Raw genomic sequence first — 22,238 nt, forward strand, 5'->3', positions numbered from 1 at the left:
ATTTATTTCTAGTAAAAAACATTAAAGTGTCTTTAGAACGATGGTCTAATCTTCAGCAGAGTTGGTTCCTCCCATACGTCTAGTTTTACTCACTCTACTGCGATAAAATCTCACTCTCCAAGCAATAAGTTTCGTTGTGTATTGTTTACAATACACAACCCCAATTCCAGAGCACTTTTTTGTATAAATCAATTACAGTGGTTTATAATTGTCTTAAACAGGATGCGCTATGAAGACACTCAGAGACCACTTTTCTTTAACCAGTGAGAAGAATTACAACCATCAACAAGGAAACGTTAATTTACGACTGCAGCGAAGGCCTCTTTGACTTTGCCTTTTCATCATGATGCTGCAGTGCATAGCTATCGAGCCATTAACCGTCATGTCCTCATATGTTCTAGGTGTAGATGTGGGCACGACTTCTATAAAAGCCGTTTTACTCGAAAGGGGCTCCAGAACTGTGGTTGCTAGTCAAACTTTACCAACTACGTCTGATTTAAGCGACCATAGCGAGATTAAGGTGAGTCCACATACTCGAACAACTTCAACTACATACCACTGAGCGCGATCTATGTGTAATCTGGCGATTTTTTTCTCGTCCTGCAGGCTAAAGAGCAGGATACGGGTCGGATTATTGACTGTCTGAACCGGTGCATTACCCAGCTGCCTGGAGACAAACTTAAGCATGTGTGCAGCATCGGACTGTCCGGACAGATGCATGGGCTTTTATTCTGGAAAGTCAAGAGCGGTAGGACAACTGTGGAAATTGTGATATTTCATAAAAACGAGTTCTTTTGTGGGTGAAACAACTACTTTGTATGGTTTGCGCTTTAAAGAAATTGATATTTTCAGTCACTGATTTTAGTTGACTTGACATTAGGGGAGTGTCGTTGTGTAAACTCATTTATCTCCAGAACAATTTAATGGCTAGCTTGTTGCTTCCGGTCAGAATATGAACTTGGACAGACAAGCAACATGGGGTTGGGATCTCTTCAAATTAAAGCCTCTAGTGGTCCAGTAATGATGGCACGTGTGCTTTCTTATATTGGTCTTTACAATCCACATCACTCATGTGTAACATTACATTCAATGATTGTTTTCTTCAATACCATCAAAAAACACCACCACCACCACCACCACCACCACCATCATCGTCATCATCATCATCATCATCATCATCAACATCATCTGGCCCAATCCTGTAGCTGCACATTGATCAAAGAAAGCAAAACCAAAGTTACCAGCTTGTCTGGATGTTGTTTGTCAAGTTTCATGATGTCACATGAAGAATCACACAAAGGAAGTGTTGATATCATTTCAGGTGACATACTTAAAGTGTGTTCAGTTCCTGGCTGGTTTGTATTGTTCGTCATCACAGATGAGTTTTTGTTGTAACCTTAGATATCCAAGGGTGAGAGGATGTAGTAAAATATACCTGCCTGCCCTGTAAAATCATGCTCCTCCCCTTGACTCATTCATAACCCACTGTGGCAGTACTTGTCAGACCAGCAGAGGAACCACACGACTTTCCAATCCCATTTAGTAAAAGCACTGTTGGTCACTCATCATTCTCTGTTACAACAAGCAAACTAAAGAGATACTCTCCACCTGTACAACACACCTGAGAACATGGCCCCCTGCTGTGTTTGACATGACTAATTTGTTATATGTGACATCATCATGGATGCCGCATGCTTGTGTGTGATTTTGATGTGATCACTCCTCTAATCGCTAGTCCCCTCTGACCTCATAAACTACACCATCCTGCTCTTGTGCTTTGCTGCAAGTGTACTGTTCTCATTTGTCCTCACTGATCTGTCATCTCTTTTTCTTTAAAATGTTGCATTTGTGATATCATCTATTTTTAGGGTGTCTACAACTGGGAATTAGCCATGTACGGTCGGCTAAAGTTGCCATTCACTCTTACTGTTACAGTTAATTTATGTGAATTTTCCATGACACAATAAACTGATAAAAAAGAAGTAATTCATAACTGTGATTCCTTTATCGAATGAATCATGCTGGTACGGACTGTTATGTCAGTTTCGACTTTAACAAGAGTTAATGTTTAACTTGATCCCAAGCTGTGAGACACATTAAGTTGTGGGGCACCTGTAGATTTGGAAAAAAGCCTGTGTATCCTGAAATGGCCTCTTCAGTTGAACACACACACATGCATGCATGCACACACACACACACACACACACACACACACACACACACACACAGACACAGACAGTTGACCTTCATTTCATCTCTGTCATAACTTGATCTCCAGGTTATCACCAGTGAAGCGTTTAGACAAGGTTAAAACTATGTTGCCCCCTGCTGGTTAATTGCAGAAGCTAAATGCTCTTAGGTGTGTAATCAAATTGATAATTGTAATAAGCCATATTGCAATTTAAATTAGATTTTGATGAATTGTACAGCCCAAAATCAAAGTTTATATCTCAAGCAGTCCAATGATAGTTGAACAATCCTCATTCAAAAGTTTGATATGGAAACAAGACTGTAATTGCAGAATATCTAACTTGGATGAGCGCTTGGGTGACAGTCTATTGTGGTCTCCCGCTGTCTTTTGCCCTTTCAGGTTGTGACTGGTCCAGCGGGGACCACTTTACAGCCAGAGACAGCAGTCAGCTGATCACCTGGCAGGATGGACGCTGTAGCAGTAGTTTCCTTGCATCTCTTCCACGACCAGACTCCCACCTTAATGTTGCCACAGGGTTTGGCTGCGCCACCATCTTCTGGTACATGAAACACAGGTCAGCACCACTCAAAGGCTTGGGAACTCTAGAGTTGTCTTTCTGTTTAATCTAAAGATGTTTGTGTGGCTCTGCTGCAGACCCAAGTTCCTTGAGGACTTCACGGTTGCAGGGACCATCCAGGACTATGTGGTGTCCATGTTGTGTGGTTTGGACAAGTGTGTGATGACCCCTCAGAATGCAGCCAGCTGGGGATTCTTCAATACATCCACCAGCCAGTGGAATATGGACATGTATGTGACGTTTCTGTACTAAAGCTACCAGAGTGGTTTGTTTTTAAGAACTAAATGCATGATACTGATATTATAAGCCCTCCCTTAGTTTACAGCAACCAGCCTTTGTGCAGTTCTGCATGAGCTTAGTGTCAGAGTGGCTTGTTACCAAGGTTACACCTAACACCTCTGTGTGTGCATGTTCTAGTCTGAAGGGTGCCGGGTTCCCTGTGCACCTGCTTCCTCAGTGTGTGCCTTCTGGGGGCTTGGCGGGACACACATGCGCTGACTGGCATGGCATCCCTACTGGTACGCCAGTAGGGGCCGCCCTGGGTGACCTCCAGTGCTCTGTCTACTCCTGCATGAGCGCGCAGACAGATGCAGGTGAAACAGGAAGTTCAGCATCTCTGTCTGTGGCTGAAATCACACCTAATGCATCATCACCCTTTAGAGAATCTTGAACAAAACACATTATATCTATGACATTTGTCCTACTAATTCACTAAATTCTTCCTAGTTTACTGTCTGAAGGTTTTGTTTTGAAAAGTGAAAAATCATGATATGTGATTAAATTGGACATGTAGAAATTTTTAAAAAATATAAAAAGTAATTCAGCATGCAGATCAAACATTTGCGTTTCCTTTTTCACTGCTACATGATAAATAACCCTGTGTATCCCTCTCCTCACATCCTAGTTCTTAACATAAGCACCTCAGCTCAGCTAAGCTTCGCGATGCCAGCTGACTTCAGCCCTCCAGACTCTCCTCAGGCTGCCTCCTCCATCTCCTACTTCCCTTACTTCGACTCCTCTTACTTGGCGGTGGCAGCATCACTCAATGGAGGGAACGTTGTAGCCACTTTTGTAGAGATGCTTACTGCCTGGATGAAAGACCTTGGTATGTACCTTTGTTTAGATATTGTCAACACATGCAGCTAAGGGTTGGTGGTATGTTCTGGATGTAATATGATGATGTAATGATAATGATGTAATAATCTGCTGCAGCATCTTAAAATGGTCAAACTTAGATGATTGGTGATAGATGAGATGTGATTTCACCTGCTCACTCATCTCCTGCAGGGGTGGAGCCCAGTGATCAGTGCTTGTACGAGAAGCTTATCTGTTGTGCACTGAAGCAGGACAGCAGTGACCTGAGGGTGAGTCCAACCATCCTTGGGGAGAGACACGCCCCTCTCTGCCTGGGTCAGGTGGCTAACATCTCAGCCTCCAGTCTCTCTCTGGGCCATATCTTCAGGGCACTGTGCTGTGGCCTCCTGGTCAACATCACTTCCATGATGCCCGCTGAGCATCTGCAGCAGGCAGGGATCAGCAGGATCGTTGGCAGCGGCAGCGCTCTCGCTCGCAACCAGGTGCTAAGGCAGGAAGTGGAGAAGGCTTTTACACAGCCGGTGGTATATGGACAGAATGCTGACTCGGCTGTTGGTGTGGCCATGGTCCTCTGTGACCGACTTTGAGCGCATTGGGATTGCTGTTTGTATACATGATTAACCAATGATTTTGCACATTTTAATACAATCTGTTTTCTAAATCACTGACCTCCACATTGAATGTTCTTAACAATCAGGCTGATGTCAGCTGATATTTTGCTCTGGGAAACTACAAACAGGAGGTCAGTCAAAAATCTTCAAGAATGTCATTCCACCATGAAGGAGCACGTTTTTGCAATCTACTAAACATCTCTTGCTCTCTCTAATTTGACAACATTATACCTGTGTAGGATTTTATGTCATCGGTGAAAATGATCAGAGGTAAATTGTAGGTTTTGGCACGAGTCAACAGAGGGAAAGAGACAGAGACCTGTGTCTTTTTGCAACTCATCAATTAATCTACTGTTCTGTACTTATGTTAAACTGATGAGAACAGTGTACGATGCAAGAGCAAAATACAAAAAGATAAGCTTGTGTAGTGCTGCTGCTTTATTCTCTACACCAATATTCTCACGCCGTCGAGTGCAACAAGTTTGTCTTCGTCTATTTTGTAAAGATGAAAGTAGAAGTCACTTTGTTGTTTGTTTCAGGATCCCTAACAAAGAGTTCCATATTTAAGGCTGCATTGCCTCTTAAATAAAACCAGAGTAACTGTGTGGTCTGTGGGCAAGGAAGGGTGTTCACCTAGCAACCTGCTAGCAGTCCAGCAGCAAATAGTCTGTTCCTCACTGTGTCTTTTCATTGTACTTCTGTCTGTCTCTTGGTTCCATGGAAGGAGCTTCAAATATGGTGAGTGTGTTGGACAGTTATTTAGTGTTTCCAGCTCTCCCGACATGGCCTCTACAGGAAGTGGGGATCAAATCTACGACCCTTCCTATTAAAACAAGTCGGGCACATATAATAATAATCAAATTGATAGCTGAGATATCTATGAGAAGATGATGCTATACATATGCCAATCAACCACAAGGCCCCCTGCTGAAGACTGCGTAGGCCCCCTTTTGCTGCTAAAACAGCTTTAAGTCAATGAGGCATGGAGTCAGCTGGACCTCTGAAGGTCTTGTGTGGTATATGGCACTAAGACGTTAGCAGCAGATCCTTCGAGTCCTGTAAGTTGCAAGGTTGGACCTCCAGCAGCAGGACCTAAACCTTCCCAGCAGAGCATTCCTCAAAGCACCACAGTGCCACTGAAGGAGCATCTTGGTGCCATGGCAACCTCAGTAAACCACGCCCACAAACCAGACATCCACATGGTGTCAAACACATCAAACCAGGCCACCTTGTTCCATTGTTCCTTGGTCCAGTTCTGATATTCACATGCTGCTTGTTCACCTCACCTGCCAGGGGTCATGATGTTATGGCTGATTGGTGAATAGTCTATTTTAAATACAATACAATCACCAAACTGGAATGATTGCCACAGAAGAAGCTTAAAAAATGTGAATCGTGTCTACGTACTGAATGCAGGATGAGAAATAAGGAATTATTATAAAGAAAGATTATTTCTATGTGTTCAGTAAAGACAATAAGGGTATTATCCCTTTTCCTGTATTGTGATACTTGGATCATTTCTTCTGTCTTATCATGGTTAAAAAGAGTGATGTTCCAGCTTCGGCAGCATCACCTTCCACCTCCATGGATCATCCCCCACTATTCCTGCTCATTTTTCTCTTCTATCATGGTCTAAATTAATTAGATGATTACCACTCATCCTTCTTCCTCCTCTTCATCTTTGTCAATTTCTGCTATTCAGAATTGTTTAATGGTTTTAGTTATTTTATTTTCAATCTTTTCTGAACTTCACTATTTTCCTTGTTCATTCGGATGGTTTTGTCATGATCTCTTACGTGTTCTTGGAGTCAATGTGAATTTAGATGAAAAACAAACAAACATGTTATTTGAACACTGCAAGACCCAAATACTTGTCAAGTGTGTTTGTCTACTTCTAGTAAAAAAAACAACAAAAAAAAAAACCAACCCAACCTTAATTTGACTTCATGTAAAATGGAATTACCTAACAGGTATCTTCTCAGGAAGATGAAGGGGCTTGGAAGTTATTTGCTCTCTCCCATGGCAGATTATCATACTTAGTTATATAAAATAATCTTGAGCAAAAATGTTTCTGAAATCTATACTATAATGACGCTATCTCACTGAGGTGCCGTTTGTTAAGTTATTGACAGAAAGATAGAAACTTGGCCGGTCTTTGTGTCTTTGCGGTATAGATTTGCTACCCCGGGCTATCCTGATTAGTCAAGCTGTTGGCGGCTTCATCATTCATTTCCCACAAACATGAGTGTGTGCAGTCATGTGGTGTGTGTGCAGGACTGCGAGTGTGGAAAATGCACATGATGCCAGTGTTATCAGTGCAGCCCCGCCCTCATAAGACTGAAGCTTTATTGAAAATGGATATAATTATAATTAGATATGTTGTCCGTGGGCCAGCAGTAGAGTGTGTAATGTGATGTACTCGCATTTTCCTCTTCAATCTTGAACTGTAATTTGAGTGTCGTATTCTGCTTCTAATGGAGAAGCCGGGGTGGGGTTTAAGTGATATTAATAACTCAGATAAACACAGGGAAGGAGGAACTCCACCAGTCTGTTCAGCATCACACATAACTCCTACTATCCTTCTCCAAGAGGAACCATGTCAGCATCTGAGAGCCCACGTGCCCGTGTTGTTTCAGAGGGAAGTCATCTTAAGAACGGAAAAGAGTCATGGGTGTGATTCTACAGCCCACGCTCTGGCAGGCAGCAACTCAGCTGCAGGACCACAGCGGCTCAACCAACACGAACACACCCACTGAAGTGAAACTTCAGAGGAAACACACAGGAAACGCTTCAGATACATGATGGATTTCAAAAAAAAGAATTGATACATGAGAACAGAAGAGACACAGACACTGACAAAGACAAGAGAAGGATATGTAAGTCATTTATCTTATTTATCCCCGCAATTCTTTTCCTTCAGAGCATTCTGGGTTGCTCCTCTCATAACAGAGAAGTTGCATTCATGTCAGAGTGTGTATCGTTTTTCCTGCAGGAATCTTGTGGTATTTTCTGCTGATAAAGTATCCGCCGGTCAATACTGCATCCTTTTAAGCACTTAGACGTCCTGTGATTTGTATGTATATTCCCTGGGGGAGGTTCCCATATGTGCCTCTGGCTTGTTGGGCATCTTCAGGAGCAGAACAATAGGCTCGCACAACAGGCATCGTGCTCTACCGTTCTGTTATTTTGATTTTGGGATCAGACAGTGAATGAGGACAAGAATCTGGAACCTTTTTTTTCTGGTGAGTCAAATAATCTGATGGTTTAGTGTAGCAGTTTCAAGTCATTTCATGGCTTCAGGTCTTGGACATTATCAGAAATGACCTTCAGTCATGAAACATACCATTTTTTCCACGGGTGTAATAATGAGGTAATGTGATTTCTTATCACATATCATGGCGAACTGAACATATCCAGCCATGCAAATATTTAAAAAAGATGATGTTTGGAAGATTCATGAGAATAAATTATAGCTCAAATTGTTAAAACAGACATTGCGTGTCTCCCTTGATAGTCTTAATGAATAATCTGGTCTGTGGCTGGAATAATCTACTGAAAGACAAGCAGTGTTTGCAGATGTAGATTGTAAGTCGTCAATCAACCGCTGCCTGAATAATGTAGCAGGATGTAGAAACACGGAGGGAAAGAAAGCACTTGAGCAAATGTAATTGAACAATGAAGAGGTTTGAGTGGGACTATCCAGAAACTCTAAAATACGTAGCTCCTGTTTAACATAGGAAGATCTGATTATTGATTATGTCTTCATCTAGGATTTCATTAAGAATAAAACACGCTCACTTAGATTTTCTCATCTTCCGTTTCTCACTCTGCAATTTATTTTTCTGACGAGTCCTTCAGTTTCCTCTGAGTTATCATTTCCCCATTTTCTGTTTTTCTGGCTGAAACTGTGAACAAGTACCCTTCGAATATTAGCTTCTCATCGTGTATGCATGTTTAGGTCAGATTCCATTTTGATCATCTTATTTTTAGAGGAATCATGTCTTGTACCTTTCTTTGGTTTTCATATAAACTGTACCGTAAATGATCAGATTACTCTGTGGAGAACAGGATTATCGGTCGACTGCGGTGCGCTCTGCTGTCATGGACTTCCTCTAAATGAACTCTTTTGTTAGCGACCGGTGGGGAAACATCACATGTCTGAAAAAATGTCTTTGCCCTTAAAGGCCCACTGCAGAGGTGATTCCCCGTAATAAACATGTTCTCCACCCACAACACAACCAACTGGTCACATGACTCAAAGAACTTCTCATTTTGAGGCAGTTTTTCTTGTCCCAGTTAACTGGATCCCATGGGTCGCTCCCAGGCTTCAAACCACTTGTTTATATGCAGTAACTTTCTTGACGCTAACGGGTATTTTTCTTTTATCAGTTTTGCACAGATAAACTCAAGTAAAACTTGAAGAAAAATGAACCTTTGCAACATTGTGTCAAAGAAAATGCACATTTAAAGTGGAGATCTGGATTAGAGAATAACTTTAATCTTGTTAATTGGCCAGATTCTGCAACTGCACACAAAAGTTGATCTTGTGCAATGCCAAAACATTTTCAGACGTGATCAGTTGTCTTTCTTCTGCGATGTCTGATGGTCTTTCACTTCCTATTTACTCATGAATCACATTGTCATCCATCACTGTCATTTTATTACCATTCAATTGCAGATGATTAGATTTATTTTATCCTAACAACGACAGATTTTTCACATCATCATCATCATCATCATCATCATCATCACTGAATCTATGGACTAAAGACAGATTAAATGAGAAAATAAGAATAATACCAGATCATCCAAACAGTCCTGCGGTCCTTCTCTTTCTTTCTTTATACATGGAACACTGGGAAGCAAGAATTTGGGTTTGCAGAAGTTCGGTGAGGTTTCCTGCAGATACTCATCCATTCTTCTTGTGCAATGCACATTTCCAGATATAGAGCTGCCTTCAGTGAAGCAACTTCAGCTTGTTGAGAGCTCTGCTGCTGTGGTTCACTCTGCATCAGCACCTTTAGTCCCAGTTTGGTTGGAATGGCTTTTTAAAATGACCTCAAAGACTGATATATATTTTTGAATCAAAAGAGCGGTGATTTCTGACAGCACCTAAAACAAAATCCAAGAAAATTAATGATATTTTGTAACTTAAAACGGCTGTTACATTTACCAGTCTTTGGCTAGTTTGGTCCCCAAACTTTGTAGCAGTGTAACATATTTTATTGAACTGCAAATTCACTTTTGATTTTGTTTTTTTCTGACATTGTCCTTCATCCTATTTTGTGCAATGTTTGTGTCATTTTTTGCTCATGTAATGTTGTTCATCACATGTCTTTATTCTTATAATCGTAATACTAGTCCATGTATTACGTTATCAGATCCCTTTTCTCCCCTCCTGTGAACCTCTCAGTCTAATCTGTATTCTAAAGCCATTTATTAACACTGTTTCCATTTAGACCACTTGAATAACAGGAGAAGATGAAGAAGTCAGAGATGTTCGGCTTCTCTCTGGAGGCAGACGACAGAACAGAGGAGGAGAAATCCCAAAATAAAGCAGCACAAAAGCCTGGTGGTCTGGCTTCTGCTTTAGGTTTGTCCATGGAAGCACCTAAAGCTCCTATGGACACCGACTATCAGGAGGAAATGGAGGCGAGCAAGCCACAAATCAGATTTAACCTCAACTTTGACAAGTGAGCCTCTCTGTGCACTAATAATGTGTCATTAGAACAGGGGTGCTGCCTTTTATCAAGCCTCACAGTGCTGATGAATGTAAAACACACACACACACACACACACACACACACACACACACACACACCTTCAGTGTCTGTTAATCATATTTCACAGGGGTATTCGAGGTGAGGAGCAGCCCAAGAACAAGGGAGACAGCCAGACGTTTACCATTGACAAGTTGTTTGAAGCAGTGGCCAGCAGGGACGTCAACAAGCTGGACGGCCTGCACCAGTATCTGCACCAAAACATGAAGAAACTCTCAGACTCTCTGTGTGAGTGTGACCCATCCCACAATTCAACAATGCACTGATAACCTCACTGTTAACTGTGTGTATGTGAATGTGTGTGTGTGTGCATGTACGTGTATGTGTGTGTCTGTGTGTGTGTGGTTCTATCCACAGATCGATCCTATGGTAAAACAGCCCTGATGAAGGCCCTGCTGCACCTCAGAGATGGCAAGAATGAGACAGCAGAATTATTAATACAGATCTCAGAGAAGATGGGTGACATTAAGGAGTTTGTGAACGCAGCCTACACCAGCAACTACTACAAGGGTATTAATTGAGCTTAAACTTGACATAATCCTCTCCTGTTTGACCCCCCCCCCCCCCAACTCTTAGCACAAAGAACCCTCCACTTCAATATCTTTCTTCAAATACATTACCATAAACTCACTTGCGTCTCTGCAATGATTTTAATTCCGTAATTTTTCTGTCCTTTTCTGATCACCTAACCTATAACCACTCAGGAGAGGGAGGGGGAGGGGGGCTAGCTGGATATTCCATCCATTCATCCATTTTTTACACAGCCTATCCATGAAGGGTCGCGGGGGGCTGGAGCCTAACCCAGCTGACACTGGGCAAGAGGTGGGGAACAGACAGGTTGCCAGTCAATCACAGGGCCATCAGGAGCAGCTAGGGGCTCAGTATCTTGCACAAGGATACTTCCACATGCTCACGGGGGGAAGTGAGGATGCGACCCTTCGGTTGCTAGACGGCCACACTACCTCAGAGCCATGCCGCCCCCCAGCTACATATTAAACACCTTAAATTAGTATGCATTATGACTAAACCCCTTTCAGCATCAGAAAGAAGGGAAGTTTGTTTGTTTTTTATGTCAGGAAAGCTACGTAGCTGGTACTTTCTTGATTCTAGCGATAAAAAGAAATGATGCATCTTTGTGAGCTCAAGTTTCCAATTTTTAAGTTCTTGAAAGGCGAAATGCATGTTTCAGGTGAAGTATTGCACAAGAGGCGAGAGGGGTCTTTTGGGCCCCCCTTGAGTTGACACTTGACTTACTCTCCGATGTGACTCTGGCAGGTCAGACAGCTCTCCACATAGCCATTGAGAGGAGGAGTCTCGCCTACGTCAAGCTCCTGATCAGTAAAGGAGCTGACGTCCATGCGAAGGCCTGTGGGGGATTCTTCCAGCCACAAGATGGACCCAACTTCTACTTTGGTGAGTGGATGCTGCTGCATCAGGAGCGCCCTCCTCTGGATGTGTCTGCTAACGTTACCCAGTATGTGAGAGCATCTTTGCTGATGCATCATTTCTTTACATTGTGAAAGGGGTGTCGCAGCAAATTCTGGGACCTACACCTACGCATTTTATTTCATTAATTTTCAGTCAAATTTATATGACTTATTGTTATGAGTTATTCAAGACAAAAACAAAGGATAGCGTCGCTAAATGACCCTTTACTATTATGACTACCACATGGTTGTAGAGAGGGCATGCCAGCTATGATGGCAAATATGAAGCTAACTTCTCAGTGACCCTGCAAAATAGGTGTATGGTAGTGTGGTGTATTTCACCATTTTTAACATATGTCGACATCTGCTGCATTGAATTGCATATGCGTCCTCTCAAGGTCCCAAATCCACATTTATTACCGTGCGGGTACTTATACACAATTTAGGGAAACATAATAACCATCATGAAGCTTGGCAAAGACTTTCAGGTCTGCTGGACGGATGAGCACATTTCTTGTTAACGCTATTCCCTCATTTGGTGCTTTGCTGATGGTGGATACTATCTGTTCCATCCATTTTCTACCTCTCATCCTGTTGAGGGTTGCAAAGGGGCTATCCCAGCAGCCTTCGGGCAAGAGGCGGGGTTCACTGTGGACAGGTCACCAGTCAGCGACAGTGCTGAACACTGCACCACCGTGCTGCCTACTATCAATTCATATATGTAAATGTTCTTTTCATCAAGTAAAAATTTGTCAGTCTCAGGTCATGTTTGATAGACAGGAGGTTAATCTGACAACAAATGCCATCATAATGTCGCTGTTTATTTTGTCTCCAGGTGAGTTGCCTCTGTCTTTGGCTGCATGCACCAACCAGCCTGATGTGGTGGACTTCCTGATGGACAACGAGTACCAACGAGCAAATGCAAAGCTGGCAGACTCACATGGAAACACAGTGCTGCACGCACTGGTGGTGGTGGCTGACAACACCCCTGAGAACACCGACTTTATCACCAGAATATACGACCGCATCCTCAGGAAGGTGGCCCAACTGAATCCTAAAACGAATCTGGAGGACACTGAGAACCGCAACGGTCTGACTCCTCTCAAAATGGCTGCCAAGACTGGCAAGAGTGGGGTAAAGTACGACATGTTGATGAGTGACAGTGAATGAGAGCAAACCTTCACAGACTTTTGTTTTCCTTCTGTTTGCAGATTTTCTCGCACATCCTCAAACGGGAGTTCCAGGAGAGTGACATCAAACACCTATCCCGAAAATTCACAGAGTGGATTTATGGGCCCATCCACTGTTCCTTGTTTGACCTGGCCTCTGTGGACTCGTGTGAGGACAACTCTGTCCTGGAGATACTGGTGTACGGCAATGACGTTCTTGTGAGTCCCAGCAGACTGGTGTAGAGATTTACCAAACCACATGTAGTCAATTCTGGTGCTTTTTTGTTCTAATCTGATTCTACATACTAATAAAACTGATTCTGCTGCCAGAACTGTTTTTTTTTTAAATAATGTTAATGTAGTTGTTGGTGTTGTGTTTTATGTTATACCATGAGGCTGGAGTGAACATGGAGTATTTCTTACTAAAAGAGCAAAAAAATCACAAATTATGAAATTGAATTATATTCCGAAGCAGTTTATTTGAGGTGTGTGTGTGTGTGTGTGGAGTGGTGATGTGTCTCTTGTTACGTTGGTTCATGGTGCAGTGAAAGTTATAGAAGAGGATTTGGATCTGTATGTGGATCCGTGTATGATCACAGCTGAATCTGAACTCTCTTCCAACAGAACCGATCCAGTGACCCATTTCTACTTCTTCTGAAGTAAAACACATTCTCTCTTCTCTCAGAACCGCCACCAGATGCTCCAGACGGAGCCACTCAACCGACTTTTGGAGGAGAAGTGGAAGAGGTTCGCAAGTCGAATGTTTTGTTTCAACTTCGTGGTGTACTTACTGTACCTGATCGTCTTCACTGCGGTAGCCTACAATAAGAAGGATGGAAAGGTGAGGTTTGTGATTGGTTACTTTAGTGAACCAGAAATGTTGCTGATGTTCTTTTCTTCCCCGTAGCCACCGTTTGAGCTGGAGTACAACACCATGGGCTACCTGTACGTTTCAGGCCAGCTTTTGACATTGCTGGCTAACCTCTTCTTCTTCATCATCGGGGTACAGTATGTGGCTGCTCCCTGTGGCCTTTCAACAAGCAGTTTCTACCACCTTGTTTCAATCATATGAATGATGAAAACAACAACAACAACAACAACAACAACAACAACAACAACAACAACGTCTAACTCTCTAGATAACAGAAATGAGGAGAAAACGTCCGAAGCTTCAGACGCTGCTGATTGACGGATATTATGAGATTCTTTTGTAAGTAGAGATGATTGTACCCAGACTGTGTTGAGTGCTTTTCTGTTTGAAAATGTTCAGCGGTCCAATGTTTAATTCCATGTTAGCATCACCTGCTAGTAGTTCTTATCATCTCGACCTGTCTAAGGACATCACTGCACTTTAAAAAAAAGGTGAAACATTGCTCCATCGTGCCTCCAGTGGTCAAAACGTCACAGGTTTTCTTCGAGTGATATTTCCCCATTAAGCATTCTCACATACACCCCCCCCCCCTTATTACTTGTTTGAGATTTTAGAATGCAGAAAGAGCCTGCCATGTTTATTTAGCTTGAAGCTAATTGTGCCCTATGGCAACCAACTACAATGAACTAAACTGTCCAAAAACGCTGGTTAACACTCTCAAGTGAATCTTCCTGCAGTTAGTTAGTTAATTAGGATCTTAGTTGTCTCATAAAAAACTTTGATTTGAGGTAAAATTATTTTAATCGAAGAAATAATGCAGCTTTGTGTGTCAACATTTCCTTAAATGAGCTGTCAGACTTTCCGCAGAAAACAACACAAAAATCATAGATGTCGTTAATATGATCAACTGACATAACCGAGAGCAAGCTCTGACAAGGAGAAACATCCTGTCTGCAGACAGAGGACAATAGCTTTGATGTAGTGTCTCGTTTGGGGAGATTCTCATCACTATCAGGAAGATTCTTGATTACTCTAGACATTTGAAGCCCAACAGCTTCTGATATTATGTGGATCCATCAGTTCCAATATTCACTTGCTTAAAAAAAAAAGCTGAATATCAGGTTTGTGTATCTTGGAGTGTTTGGTTTGATTGAAGGAATCATCTTCATAGCCTGTCAGTTATTTTATACACTCATGGTCAGAGATTGAGATATTTCAAAGGGAAAACAATACATTCATTGTGAAATTCCAGTGCAGCCTTATATGCTTACAATTGCTCTCTGCTCTATCTAGTTTTGGACAGGCCATCCTCTTCCTGGTGTCAGCTGGGCTGTACCTGTGTGGGCAGGAGGAGTACCTGGGCTTCCTGGTCCTGTGTCTGGCTCTTAGCTGGGTGAACCTGCTCTACTACTCCAGGGGTGACAGACATATGGGCATCTACAGCATAATGATACAGAAGGTACAGCACCGCAAAGGTTATCAAGGCAATCTGGAGACTTTAAGATTAGACCTTTAGACCAAATAGCAAGTAATAAATTAAAATTTTTCCCTAATTGATATTTTAGTTTCTAATAATTAATCTTTTCATGAATTGCTGGTAAACATAAGCTTATATGACACATTTTTTTTAAGGACAAAAATGGAATACACTGTTCGCTATTCAACCTCTTGTGTGAGAATTTGTTCCATTCAAGTATTGTAAATGCATGAGTGAAATCAATTCGTCTTTGAGACTGCAATCGTGCATGCAGCAAACATTAGCTTCATGAGCTAATATTGACTCCTAATCTTAGGTGAAGTACATGAACTAACACACACGATGGAACTGTAAACAGACGCTATCTGATGTTCTCTGTCAGAACATTCAGCCATTTTATTATGTCATTCTGATTTTTCTTGGATGTTAAATGTGTGTTATCATTGACAAAGTATTTACTGGTTTACTGGTGAAGGGTGCCAGAGTATGTAAAACATCATGACATAATTTGAAGGGGGGCCCAGATGAGGTCTCTGAGAGCAACACTCCTAAACTCCTCTGACTCCTGAGTCTCTACTTGTGTCCCTCTTCTTCTTTGCAGATGATCCTAGGTGATATCCTGCGCTTTCTCTTTGTCTATGTTGTCTTCCTCTTCGGATTTTCAGCAGGTATTTCTCCTCTGAAAATGAAATGTTTGATTAAAAACATCAGCTGCAAATGCCACAAAATGTTTTCTGACTTGAAAATACATCATCAGATATCAGTGAAACTTTATTTTGAAAAATAAGTCCTATCCAGCATGTCATTAACTCCTAAATGAATGCTTGTCGCAATCACAGCCGTGGTCAGCCTGCTCATCGAGCCTCCTGTGAGGAACCACACTGTACCTGTGGGGAGGACCCGCCTCTATGGGTCTGCCCCTGCTGAGGACTGTGTAAAGCCCACCTTCAGGAACATCTCCTACACCACGCTCCAGCTCTTCAAGTTCACTATTGGCATGGGTGACATGGAGTTCACGGAGGGCTACCAGTACAAGGAGGTTTTCTATGTCCTCCTTATTGGGTACATCATCCTCACCTACATCCTGCTGCTCAACATGCTCATCGCCCTCATGAACCGCACTGTGGAGACGATCACCATGGAAAGCTCCAGCATCTGGAAGCTGCAGGTGAGGGCGGGTGTGTGTGTGTGTGTGTCTGGTGAAGTCAGCTCTGGTTTGATGTGATTTCCATGGTTGTGTTTTAGAGAGCAATCACTATCCTGGACATGGAGAAAAGGTTGCCTCTGTGTCTGAGGAGGAAGCTTCGCTGTGGGGTGGAGAAAAACCTGGGCAGTGCCTCTGGAGGAGACCAGCGCTACTGTTTCAGGTTCAGATACTGATTGAAACAGTAACTGACACAGATAAGACCTCATTCTAACCATGTGCAGCGATGGTGATCATTTCACTATATATTTTTTGTAATATTTTGTGTATCTATGTGGACATACCTATAAATTTCATTTTAGACAAATATAGGCAGAACAAGGATTCAATAAGAAGAGATGAATGCAACCCAGGAAATATGGACTGGAGGAATAATCCACTGGCCACATCAGTAATTTGTTAAGTTTCTGGATTTGCCGGAAGTCTCTTCGTGTGCATCTGTGTCAACAAATGAAAGACTGATGGGTTTGGGTTGTCTTTTACTGATTAGATAGAACCATTTGTCACTAAATATTAGATAAGTATTACTCAGATGTAAAGACTGATGATTATAAATTAAAAACGAAATGGCAGCATGGTGAGCAGGGTTAGCTGATGCACTCCCTCTGAGGGCAGAGGGACAGTCATCCAGCAGTCTCTAATTGAAGCATGTGTCCTCTTGTGGTCTCAGAGTGGAGGAAGTCAACTGGAACAAATGGAACATCAACCTGAGCAAAATCAATGAGGACCCCGGTAGGATCCCATTGCCGGTGTCAGACAACACACCAATCAGAACAAACAGAGGTGCTCAAAAAATGCATGCAGACACAAAAGAGTAGAAAATGCCTTTTAAGCATCACTGACAGGAGAGCTTCTTAATTCCTTCTCTGTCCACAGGGAGGAGCTGGAGAGGCTTGTTCACGGACAGCAGTCGGCAGAGGCGGACGCACGAGTCCACAGAGATGATCTCTCTGAGCACCACGCCAGTTTAAACAAAGACCCTCACGCATTACACAGCTGACCTGGGCGGACGTATTCACACCTGATTCAGTTTCAGCAAGAACTGGGGATTGAACTGCTGATGTGCCAACTTCCATTCTAACTGAAATATAGATTTTTTTTTAAAGTCTTTGAGGCACTATTTAATTGCCATGAATACTGCTGAGTAAGACTGTAGATATTTGTTCATTTTTCTGACATGAGAGAGTAAAAAGCAGACATTATCAATGCTGACATTGTAACAGGGAAATAAAGGCAGTGAAAAGCAGCCACTTGAGCTAAAACACATCCTCTGCACAAAGATCATAACCTGACAGCACCTCTGGCATTGCTGAAAAAAAAAAAAAAGCTTTCATGAAGTACTCCTGATCATGAAGGTGCTGATCCCTGCCCTCTTGCTGCGTGCCCTTTCTACAAGTCCCATTTTCATCACAGCCAGACAAGCTTAATCTACCGCAGCCAGAGAGTCCCGTGGATTTCACAGCTTGCTTTGTCGACTCTACTTCCTGTTTCTATTTGTCAGAGGCAGGCCTGGATAAGTGGCATGAGAGCACAGAAAGTGGAGCAACAAAACTTTCAGTATTAGCCGCAGCAGTTACAAATTGGATGTGGTGTGGATGAGCCTTCGGACACTTAAGGTTGATGATGCAAAACAAATGTGTCAAGAGTAAGAAACCCAAACTGTCAGACAGGATTTAACTTGTTTCTTCTGTAGGACACTTGTTGTCAGTAAATGAGAACTACAGATCCTCCAAACAGCGCTTTAGACGCATTTCAAAGCATAAATTAGAATTTTATTTTATTATTACAATATTACAAAAGAGTAACACAACTCTCACGCTCTTGCCTCTTATCTGTCGTACAGAATGACAAAAGAAAGGCTTATGGACCTTCTTCCATTTCACAGCAATAGTACAAGAAACAATGAAGAAAATAAAATTTTAAATAACAAGCAAATCAAGTATTATAAATAGTCACAACTGCAAACTGAAGCTTTGAAACGGAAAAAAAAATTGTTACAGCTCCTTAACTACACATTGCTAAAATATATAATTACAAAATATTACTCCTTTTCTTGCTTTCCATAAAGTATTTTTAAGGAATTGCTCAGTCTATTCAATAAAATGTCATTAAAATAAGAAGACCAGAAAAAATAACAAACAAACTAAGAAACCAAAAATTGCTGTTTCTGTGTATCCTTTCATCTTCTTTCTCCTTATTATTTGGGGTTTTCATTAAAACCATGCTCAAGGAAAGTCCAAGGACCAAACACTTAAGGCTTTTTGGGGCTATTAGGGAGTTAGGTGAACAAAACATGGGCGCCATTGTGTTTATACACACACTCTCTCACACTCACACACACACACACACACACACACACACACACACACACACACACAAACACACTGAACGCTACCCACAAACGTAGGTAACACACACACACAATCATTAAACTTGAAAGTTACAGTAGTCTAGTAGGTAAGCCAGTGTACAATAAAATAAACAATGCATCTGCTGTTTCACTTTAAACTTAAAAGTCAGTTTTGTTTACCTCTGTGTGATCTTGCAAGTGATCAATTTGGTCTATTCAAGCAGATTTCACACCAGAATCAGTAGCAACTACATATAATTCACTCAGGTTACTGCTGTATGGAGCAAAACTGTGGTTAGGCTTTTAGTTTGACTCTACACCACATTAGTAATGCTACTATTTATTCAAATCCAGAGTTTTGTCCTTGTGACTAAAACATACCCTTCAACACAAATAATCTCAACATTCAAGTAATACATTTGACATGGTTCCAAAAAAGATGATCTGTAGATGGAAAAAAAAAAAAGATAAAATGGCACATCTTCATAATTGTGTGTCCTTGCTAACTTGACTTTGGCTGTTTTAAGGTATGAGAGTTTTATCTTTTCTGTTCTAAACCTTTCACAAGCCTGCTGCCAAACCTTCCTGGCAACGGCGACAAATTATTAAACACCTGAATTCATTGCAGCATTTGAAGCGGGACAAAGCAACATATGTGCCTCCTGCTGGATTCTTACTATGTACAAACAACCTGATTACACGTGTCCTTATGTAACAAAGAGGAATCAAGCATGAATAGTCCTATTATACAAATAAATACATTTAAAAACAATAAAACCTCTGTGTACATGTGCAGACCACACACTAAACCAAGATCATTAATCTCTCTTCTGCCCTTGAGAGGAAAAGTTTATGATTGTGTTTAATATTGAAGTTGCTGTGAGTTCGGCAGAGCCAAATGTTCCTGACATGGCCCTGCCAAAAACATCAGATGATAGACGTTGCAGATTTTCAGTGATCTGTTTAACTTCTTCCTTACATGCATAAGAAAAGCTTACAGACAGGTCTGCAGTAGAAATAACACAGGATCTGTTGAGATCCAGGCACATAGAAAGACAAGTATGATCATGAATGTAGCAGGGAATGACGCAGACAGTACAGATGTGTGTGCACACATGTGAAACAGTTCCCTTAAGTGCCAGTTAAAAGCACTTATTAACACAACAAAATAGCAATTGATCACTTGCAAGATTGATTAAAAAGAACCCAAAAACTACTGTTCTTTAAATATATTCATTTACCCTCTTTAAGATTAGCGGTTTGCTTAAGTTCTCATTTTTGTTTTATTCATTTGATTCATTTCTTAAGACTAAACAAAGGGGTTTGATAACTTGTGTAGACAAGGCCATAGCTTATCTGTACCCTGGGTGCTGAATGAGAGTGGTTCTGCCATCCCCGACCTCCGGACCTACCCTGCTCAGAGGAGGCCTGTGTATCTTGCCCATTAACCCTAGATTCTGATCGCGGAAATAGGGCGTCTGGAAGTCCCCACCCAAGTAATCTGCTGTTTGCATCAGATTAGTCTGGGCAGAGGAGGTGGAGGAGCTTGTTGCTAGCCTATAATGGGGAGCCCCAGGGGGCCCACAGTCTAGCGTAGTGCACGCCCCTGGGCCTGCACCGTGGAATGGCATGGCTACGTCCTGAGACCCGGAGCTATCACTGTTAGGTGTTGGTAGGATGCTGTTGCTCCAAATGTGGGACTGGAAGTATTGACCGTTGGTGTAGTGGGCCATGGGGCCGGGCATGCTGTTGTTGTTGACAGGGGGAGAAGGGGTGGGTCTCTCTATGGGAGGTTTCAGTGTATAAGGCTGACCCACACACACATCTGCAGGGTAGCCCATACCCTTAAAATGGAAGGCAGGGTCCCTGGAAGGCTGCTTGCAGAGGTGGGTCCCTTCGTTCTGAATATGGGGGACATGGGCCAACTGATGCTGATTCCAAGAGCGCATCTTCTGCTGTTGTGTACCATGTTGGAGTTGTTGTTGATGTGGATTCTGTTGTGAATGCAGGTGCTGCTGAAGGTGGTGGTGGTGCTGCTGCTTGAGATCAGTGTGGTTGGAAGGCAAGTGGTTCATAACAGCTACGCTGTGGGAAGGGTGAGCTCCCACTGGGGCTGTTGCTTTCTCTTGAGGGGCAATGATGCAGTTGGGTGGGGGGAACCCAGGTGTGGCAGAGTTGTTGTGCATGGACACCCTGGAGCAGGCGCTGATCAGCAGGTTACGACTGATGGGACTGGGGTTGGCGATCTGGCCCTCACACATGGAGGTGGCTCCTGCAGCTTGAGCCCGAGCTTGGCAGAACTGGTTGATCTGATTCACGATGGTATTCAGGTCAGCCTGGTGGCCCTGGTGCAGCCCAGTGGCCATGGGGAGTGGAATGGTTGAGGTAGAGACGGTAACATTAGGCGGTGCGTCGCCATCTGGCAGCTTTCTGCTCCCTTGCAGGCCAGGTGGCACCTGCTGTTGAAGGTGCTGCTGCTGAAGTATGACAGTAGGGGGTCCCTGTGGGTGGCCAAGAACTGGGTGCTGAGAGAGAGTCTGGAGTCTAGGTGGGCCCTGAGGGTGCTGGGCCATTGGGTGAGTGTGCCTGAGGGTCTGGGTGTGACCTTGTTGAGGGAGAGGCAACTGTAGAGTCTGAGGTGGGTCTTGTGGTTGAAGGGGTAAGCTCTGCTGGGGAAGGGGAAGGTTTGGCAGAGTTGGGTGGTGGTGGTGGTTTAAAGTGCTGGTCGAAGCCACTTGGTAAGGTCCAGTGAGAGGGTTCATGATGATTTCAGGGTGCAAGCGAGCCCGGCTGCCAGCAAAATCTTTCAGAATGCCTTTGACTGTGGGCACCTTGACGATGGCAAGGAGGCCCGTCTTGGCACTGGCCTGAGCGGAAGGGTAAGGGCTGTAGCGCTGGCCAGATGTGTCCAGCCCGTTGACTGTGCGGCGCACGTGGTTTCGCTGGGGGACTTTGACACTGTTGGGGAATATCTTAATGGTTAGGGGGTTGTTGGCAACCTTCTTAGCATAGGCATCCAATTCTGCAGGGGTTGGGAACGGAGCAGATCTCATCCTTTGTGTGGTGTCCCCTGAGATAGGACAGAGGTGAAAAGAAGAGAGCAGAGACGGGAGAGAGGCACCGTGAGAAAGACCACTTAATCCAGGTAAAAGTACATCAAGTCTGCTCTGAGAAGCTGAGTGGAGCCTGACATGGACTGTGCTCTCACATTCACTACCTCACTGTTTTTTTTCCAAAACCAACATGAATTTCATCACAAAAAGACATTTTAAAAAGGAATAATTACCACTGCAACATTCCTATTTTAAAATCTCAAGTGTAATGGCGTCCTTAGTTGCCTTGACTGACGTAGCATACAGAAAAAGGATGGAGCAAAACATCAATGAAGGGTGGCTTCCAGCTGATGACCCTGCAGCTGCCCCTCTGGCACTATTGGAGGTGCAATAAGTAGCTATGCCCAGCAGGTAGCGCCTTACCTGTGTTTAA

At 42.9% G+C, this 22,238-nt stretch overlaps 3 protein-coding genes across 6 annotated transcripts in view; 2 read left to right on the forward strand and 1 right to left on the reverse strand.

Annotated features, from left to right (window-relative positions):
- The first annotated feature begins 325 nt into the window (after positions 1-325).
- Positions 326-6,337, forward strand: shpk (sedoheptulokinase). The gene is made up of 7 exons (XM_086226596.1): positions 326-520; positions 607-748; positions 2,591-2,765; positions 2,846-2,998; positions 3,186-3,361; positions 3,673-3,873; positions 4,056-6,337. Exons 1-7 carry the CDS (start codon positions 344-346, stop codon positions 4,448-4,450), a joined length of 1,419 nt encoding a protein of 472 aa, XP_086082722.1. The 5' UTR covers positions 326-343; the 3' UTR covers positions 4,451-6,337.
- A 133-nt stretch (positions 6,338-6,470) lies between these two features.
- trpv1 (transient receptor potential cation channel, subfamily V, member 1) lies at positions 6,471-19,482 on the forward strand. Of its 2 annotated transcripts, none has more exons than XM_086226592.1 (16): positions 6,471-7,350; positions 9,934-10,167; positions 10,325-10,482; positions 10,612-10,764; positions 11,530-11,667; positions 12,517-12,815; positions 12,893-13,048; positions 13,536-13,691; positions 13,758-13,853; positions 13,990-14,060; positions 15,015-15,180; positions 15,800-15,866; positions 16,038-16,366; positions 16,444-16,565; positions 17,073-17,185; positions 17,279-19,482. In XM_086226592.1, exons 2-16 carry the CDS (start codon positions 9,956-9,958, stop codon positions 17,371-17,373), a joined length of 2,331 nt encoding a protein of 776 aa, XP_086082718.1. In that variant the 5' UTR covers positions 6,471-7,350; positions 9,934-9,955; the 3' UTR covers positions 17,374-19,482. The 2 variants fall into 2 exon arrangements, with proteins under 2 accessions (XP_086082718.1, XP_086082717.1); XM_086226591.1 differs by having other exon boundaries at positions 12,893-13,069; positions 17,279-19,481.
- The window catches only part of fam222ba (family with sequence similarity 222 member Ba), a 30,088-nt gene continuing 26,015 nt past the window's right edge, over positions 18,166-22,238 (reverse strand). For all 3 annotated transcript variants that reach the window (XM_086226594.1, XM_086226593.1, XM_086226595.1), the window contains exon 3: positions 18,166-21,822. In XM_086226594.1, coding sequence (XP_086082720.1) covers positions 20,105-21,822 — 1,718 coding nt within the window. In that variant the 3' untranslated portion in view covers positions 18,166-20,104. The remainder of the gene's footprint in view (positions 21,823-22,238) is intronic.

This window comes from Aulostomus chinensis, chromosome 15, assembly GCF_037954235.1.
Source record: "Aulostomus chinensis isolate RoL2024-O1b breed Wild chromosome 15, RoL_Achi_v1.0, whole genome shotgun sequence".
In the NCBI taxonomy this organism is placed as follows: domain Eukaryota; kingdom Metazoa; phylum Chordata; class Actinopteri; order Syngnathiformes; family Aulostomidae; genus Aulostomus; species Aulostomus chinensis.